Below are 6,319 nucleotides of genomic sequence, written 5' to 3'. Positions count from 1 at the left end.
ATGCTTAACTTTTTAAAGAACTGCCTTTCTATACCAGGCTGTACTGTTCCCTTACCCTTTTGGATAGCTGTCAAATATATCTGAGTGAAATTTCCATCATAAACCAGATTCAGAAAACAATTCCAGTAGTGTCTCAAGAATCACTTTGATAGGAAGATTAAGTGTGCGTGACTATGTTTATGTGCATCATGAATCATTCCGTGCTTGATAGTGATAAAGCATAGACGCTACCCTCAGGGAGAGCTTATAATTTCAAAGTCCATGGAATGAGATGGCACAAAAAGCATAGCATCAAGTCCAGGCACATGCTACAGATCAGTGCTCCTCCTCCTCCTCCTAACTATTCAACACTGCCTGTATATAAACCTTTTCAAGCTCCCTGCCTTCTTACATTCTCCATTTTCTTCACATTGTGCTTGCTCCAGTGATCCACAACTGTCAATAATGTCTTTCTCTGCATCATTGTCCTCTTCCAGGCTGTCTGGTATCTCAGGAGCTGGAGGTGGTGGAGCCAGATTAGGGCTTGGTGGTGCTGGAGCAGGCTTGGGGCTTGGGCTGGGGGCTGGGGCTGGGGCTAGGCTTGGTCTTGGTCTGGGCTCTGGTCTTGGTCTGGGCTCTGGAGTTGGTCTGAACTCTGGAGTTGGTCTGAACTCTGGTCTTGGTCTGGGCTCTGGAGTTGGTCTGAGCCCTGGTCTTGGTCTGGGTTTTGGTCTTGGTCTGGGCTCTGGACTTGAAGCAGGACTGGGCTTGGGTGTGGGTGGTGCAGGGTTGGCACTGGGCGGTGGTGGAGGTGCTGGAGGAGTAGTTGCAAGCCCAGCATTTGCCATGGGTCGCACCATCGCAGCTGGTGGGCTAACTGCAGGTGCTGCTCTGGCTGGTGGTCCTGCTGTAGGCGCAACCATGGTTCCCATCCTATCTCGTGCAGCTGAGAAAACCACACTGTCACTCCTGAATGACCGCTTCTCTGTGTACATGGCCAAAGTGCATGCATTGCAGCAGGAGAATGCTGCACTGGAGGCTAAGCTGTCCCAGCTGACCGGTGGCACTGACATGTCCCCAGAATCGACAAGCACTACTACGGTGGAATACGAGACCCAGCTGAATGAGTATCGCACCACTCTGCAGAACCTCACTCTTGACACCATCAAACTGGAGATAGAGCTCGACAATGTGCGTGGCATTGCCCATGAGCTTAAGGCCAAGTATGTGTTTCAGTCTGCTTTTAAAGTACAATGAACTCTTAATACATTGCAAAGTGTTGTAGTTTTTATGCATAATATTATATTCAAATGCATTTTTTCCCTCCACAACAGTATTATTGTGTGTATATATATTATTTTTTAAAAGGCTTGACTTTGAACAAGGGGTCAAGTACCAGCTTGAGTCTGACATTGCTGCCATGAAAAAGGTAAGAAGGAAAAGTGGGATTAATTTCCATTATTGTAAGTACAGTTATGTTTTATTTAGCTTTATTTCTACCTTTAGGACACTGAAGCAGCAACTGACCTAAGAATCGATTTGGATGCAAAGCTCTCCAGCCTGAGGAATGAACTGGACTTTGTCACCAAAACACAGGAAGAGGTACTTTACATTTAGACATTAATTAAGACTTGGCTGCAATTTTAGACTTTGTCTATCTTTCTTTTGGTTTTTAATTTGAATAATTCTCTACTCATTGCACAATCTACCTTCAGGAGCTCGCTTCTCTGCAGTCCAAACTGGGCACCACAACCATGGACACCTCTGTCTCTATGATTGAAGTGGACACTGGCAAGTCATTTGACATCTCTGCAGCACTCAACAAGATACGACTGGAGTATGAGAAATCTGTCCAGCAGCACAGAGAGGAAGCCGAAGCCTACTACAAACTCAAGGCGAGAGTTTAACAAATGCCTTCGGACTTTATCTTTTATTTTACATTGTGTTTTCTCTTGCAACCTAAATTAATACGACTGTCAGTATTAAACCTGTTTGGGTCCCAGAAGCTAATATTTTCTCTCCCTTTCTTAGATGGATGAAATACAGACTGCTAATGTTAAGAGCACAGAGGCTGTGTCATCTGCCAAAGCCGACACTGCAACCGTCAGGAAGGAGTTACAGGGGCTCGGGTTAGAGTTACAGGGCCTTATAACACAAGTGAGTGTTCAATATATGTACATTCACATCCGGTAATTCTTACTGTACTACTACCAAAGTTCCACTTTCATAATCGTTTTCATTTGATAAAATTATTACATTATCAATGATTACATTAAACTTGTACATTTAATTTAAACTTATTATACATTTAGAAAGTATACCGAAAGCAATAGCAGTGACAACGCATAACACACAAAAGTCATGTAAATTAAATTAATAGTTAAGACTGTGCACATTGTGTGTGTGTGTGTGTGAGAGGAGGAGGAGGAGGTTAAACTACAAAAAAGCTAACCATGTTTGAGTAGAATATTTAGATATATTTCTTTTATCTCAGTGCAAAATACATTTGAATAGTAAGCAACACCTGATATGCACCTGATGCACTCACTGTAGCATGGCTGTTGGAGCCGGATGGACTGCTTTGAGTATTTTAGAAACTGCTAATCTCCTGGGATTTTCACAGTCTCTAGAATTTACCTAAAATGTGAAAAACACAAATCATCCACTGCCTGTGAACTGTGATAAATGAAAATCCCAGGAGATCAACAGTTTCTGAAATATAAGACTTAAACCAGCCCAATTTGCACCAACAGCCATTCCACGGTCAAAGTCAATGAGATCCAATTATTTTTTGCCCCATTCTGACATTTGCTGGGAACATTAATTGAAGTTCTTGACATGTATCTGCATGATCAGAGCAAGTGTGCCTTGTGACACTGGTGTCTTTGTCATGCAGAGTTATGATTGTAATACGTAGATAAGCTTTAATTGGAGTCTTCTGAATCAGCAAGAAAAGCCCTTCATCAAATTACTGTGTACTATGTATGGTTATCCCCTGTCATAAGCATCATTTCCTTTGTTTTCTGGGGGAATTTTGACATTATGGGGACTTTATTACGAATGAACTCATTTCTATAAACCAGCAAACTAAGAAATAAATGCTTGCTCGATTTGTTTGGGTGCAGTTACAGGGCTAGACATAACACAGTTTAGTTCTCATCGATTAGCATAGTTACCATAAATCACAGTTGCCCGATACAGGAAACAGAAGGCACGGGATGTGGTTTCAAAGTCAGTACCACAAGAAACGAAGAGCTGCTTCTCACAGTCAGCTCTCTCAGAGAACGTATAGTCTCAGTTCACAAACATTTTGACATGTTACTTGATGATGCACCATGCAGAAAATGTTGAGAAGTTAGGTACTTTCTGGCAGGTTAATGCACAACATGACAAGGGGATTTATAGTGAATTTCTTGGTACTCTTTGACTTAATTGTTTCACACACAAAACACAGCATTCTCAAGGCATCCAATCACACCACACTGAATTGAAAGTAAAATAATCTATAATGCTATACCTTTGTTTTCCCAGAACATGGCCCTGGAGCAGAGCTTGGCAGAGGCTCATGCTCAGTCCAGCGTGGGCGTGGCTGAGTACCAGGCCCAGATCGCCAGCCTCACATCTGCCATTGAGGCAGCTAAAGTTGACCTTCACAAACAAATTCTGGCCTACCAAGAGCTGTTAGACATCAAACTCGCTTTAGATGTGGAAATCGCCACCTACAGGAAACTCTTGGAGGGAGTTGACTTGAAGTGAGCCTCGTTCAAATTGACTCATACTGTAACACCAGTAAAAGGCATTTGTTAACCAAATCCTGACATTTAACATCCTTTAAACCACTCTCTCTCTCTCTCTCTCTCTCTCTCTCTCTCTCTCTCTCACTCTCTCTCTTTCTTTTTCGGGTTTTCAGATTGCCAGAATCTACAGAGTCATCCTACACTTTCTCAGGTATGAGTAGTCATTGTCGAAATCATCACAACAAAATCTCAAGTTAGCAACAAAACATAACAAAACAGCCTTAGGTTACGTGAAAGCAGGGATTTCGCAAGAGTCCAGATAACCTTGGAAACCAATTTCAGGTGTTGTTAGATCACACTTACTATGATTTGTTTAGATTACTTAGCAACCATTGCCTGGCTCACCTCTAAACTTCAAATATAACATGATTGCCAGCATCCAGTTAATGGAAACATACTTATTCAATATAGGTATATCCACTGGTTTTTAACCATCATTCAACAGGAATGGAAATCAAGGGAAAAAAATCTAAACTTAATCAATCTTTAAAATGAAGCAAGCAGGCTCATGGGTGTAACAGTCATATGAGAAGCATGTAAGCTCCATCAGCAACATTTATCAGATTGTATCACTGATAGAGGAGAAAACCAATTGTTGATGACACAATACTTCTTCAAATCATAGTCATTCGTGTGACCAAAAGCTGATTTTTAAAATTTGTGACTCATATTTACCTTGGTCCTAGACACTAGTAGCCAAGAGTTTGTAAGAATTAGTCCAGGACTCTAGACTTCATATATATATATGGGTTCTGGGTTTGAACCTCGTAGCCGACTGGGTCCTTTCTGTGTCGAGTTTGTATGTTGTCCCTGTGGCTGCATGGGTTTCCTCCGGGTTCTCCGTTTTCCTCCCACAGTCCAAAGACATGAGGATTAGGTCAACTGGCTACTCTAAATTGTCTATAGGTGTGAATATAAGTGTGAATGGTTGTTAGGCCTGTGATAGACTGGCGATCTACTCAGGATGTACCCCACCTCACGCACAAAGTCAGCTGGGATCGGCTTCAGCTTCCTTGTGACCTTGATGGATAAGTATAGATAATGGATGGATGTACTTTGCATAAGTTTTTGCACCCATAGAAAGGGGACCATAGTCCTGGGGCATGGGGGTGGACGTGGCCCTCGCTTATCTGCACTTTTCCATCTCGTAGGGAGTGCCCCACCCAAAACCAGCACGCCCCAGGACTCACCCCATGCCTCCCTGGATAGACACACTAGATATATCCACAAAGGCAAGTCCTCTTCAACCATATGCCTGTAGTGTAGTCTGGCCAAAACACTTACAAGTTTAGGATTGCATTATCATAAAAAATGAGTATGAATACATTTGCAAGTTTTTAGGTACATGTCAATACAGACTTATAATGAAATGAGTAACCTACTCAGTATTAAGCGATCAGGGGAAGTCATGGAACATTTCATTTATCTGAGTATGCACCAAGATTAGTGGGTGTGTTCATTAAAATGATTGCAAGGTGCAATCATTATATCTCATCTCATCTCATTATCTCTAGCCGCTTTATCCTGTTCTACAGGGTCGCAGGCAAGCTGGAGCCTATCCCAGCTGACTACGGGTGAAAGGCGGGGTACACCCTGGACAAGTCGCCAGGTCATCACAGGGCTGACACATAGACACAGACAACCATTCACACTCACATTCACACCTACGGTCAATTTAGAGCCACCAGTTAACCTAACCTGCATGTCTTTGGACTGTGGGGGAAACTGGAGCACCCGGAGGAAACCCACGCGGACACGGGGAGAACATGCAAACTCCGCACAGAAAGGCCCTCGCCGGCCACGGGGCTCGAACCCGGACCTTCTTGTTGTGAGGCGACAGCGCTAACCACTACACCACCGTGCCGCCCGCAATCATTATATATAGGTATATATAGGTATACAAGTATATATATAAAATAAACTTCTAAATTTCTCTACATTTTTTTCATTGCAGCTGGCAAAGGTCGAATTCATGTCACAGGTACTGTACATATCAGACACACTTTCACTTCACTTTTTTTTGGCTTCATTGCTGTGCTTGGAATGATGAGCAGTTGACTTTCACCAGCATTTATATTACCCATTCATAAACATCTTTTATGTTTCCAGTTACATTCAGATTTGCATGGAGCCAACACATGACTTGTTTCTCTCCTCTCTATCTCTCCATTAGAATACACAGAGACTTCAATCATCAGTGATGCAGACACCGAATCCTCCTGAATGCAGAGGGATTGTTAGAGAGAGTTTGCTTCATGGACAGCAATCTCCCCTCAGTGTTTTTCCAATAAAACTGCATTCCACATATATGTTCTCGTTTCTTCCACTTTGGATCCATACTAGGAATGTAACCAAATACTGAACAAGTTTCTTTGAATGCCAGTATAATATGTTCTAAATGATACCAATAATATCAATACAAAATATGAATAGGAGGAACGATATTTTTAAAGTATCATAGGGTATTTGAAAGAGCCTAGAGTTGTGCACTGGGGACTCCACATGATCAGGTGCAGGTGAGGGGTCAGATATGAAGCTTGTGG

At 42.4% G+C, this 6,319-nt stretch overlaps 1 protein-coding gene across 2 annotated transcripts; it reads left to right on the top strand.

The window, feature by feature from the left end:
• The first annotated feature begins 389 nt into the window (after positions 1–389).
• zgc:136930 (uncharacterized protein LOC563946 homolog) lies at positions 390–6,083 on the top strand. Of its 2 annotated transcripts, XM_060931566.1 has the most exons (10): positions 390–1,202; positions 1,348–1,408; positions 1,486–1,581; positions 1,695–1,874; positions 2,011–2,136; positions 3,511–3,731; positions 3,890–3,927; positions 4,928–5,008; positions 5,731–5,757; positions 5,950–6,083. In XM_060931566.1, exons 1-10 carry the CDS (start codon positions 445–447, stop codon positions 5,997–5,999), a joined length of 1,638 nt encoding a protein of 545 aa, XP_060787549.1. In that variant the 5' UTR covers positions 390–444; the 3' UTR covers positions 6,000–6,083. The 2 variants fall into 2 exon arrangements, with proteins under 2 accessions (XP_060787549.1, XP_060787559.1); XM_060931576.1 differs by lacking the exon at positions 4,928–5,008 and having other exon boundaries at positions 392–1,202.
• The last annotated feature ends 236 nt before the right edge of the window (positions 6,084–6,319 follow it).

This window comes from Neoarius graeffei, chromosome 1 (genome assembly GCF_027579695.1).
Source record: "Neoarius graeffei isolate fNeoGra1 chromosome 1, fNeoGra1.pri, whole genome shotgun sequence".
Lineage (NCBI taxonomy): Eukaryota > Metazoa > Chordata > Actinopteri > Siluriformes > Ariidae > Neoarius > Neoarius graeffei.
This window is presented reverse-complemented; position numbering and strand designations above follow the sequence as displayed.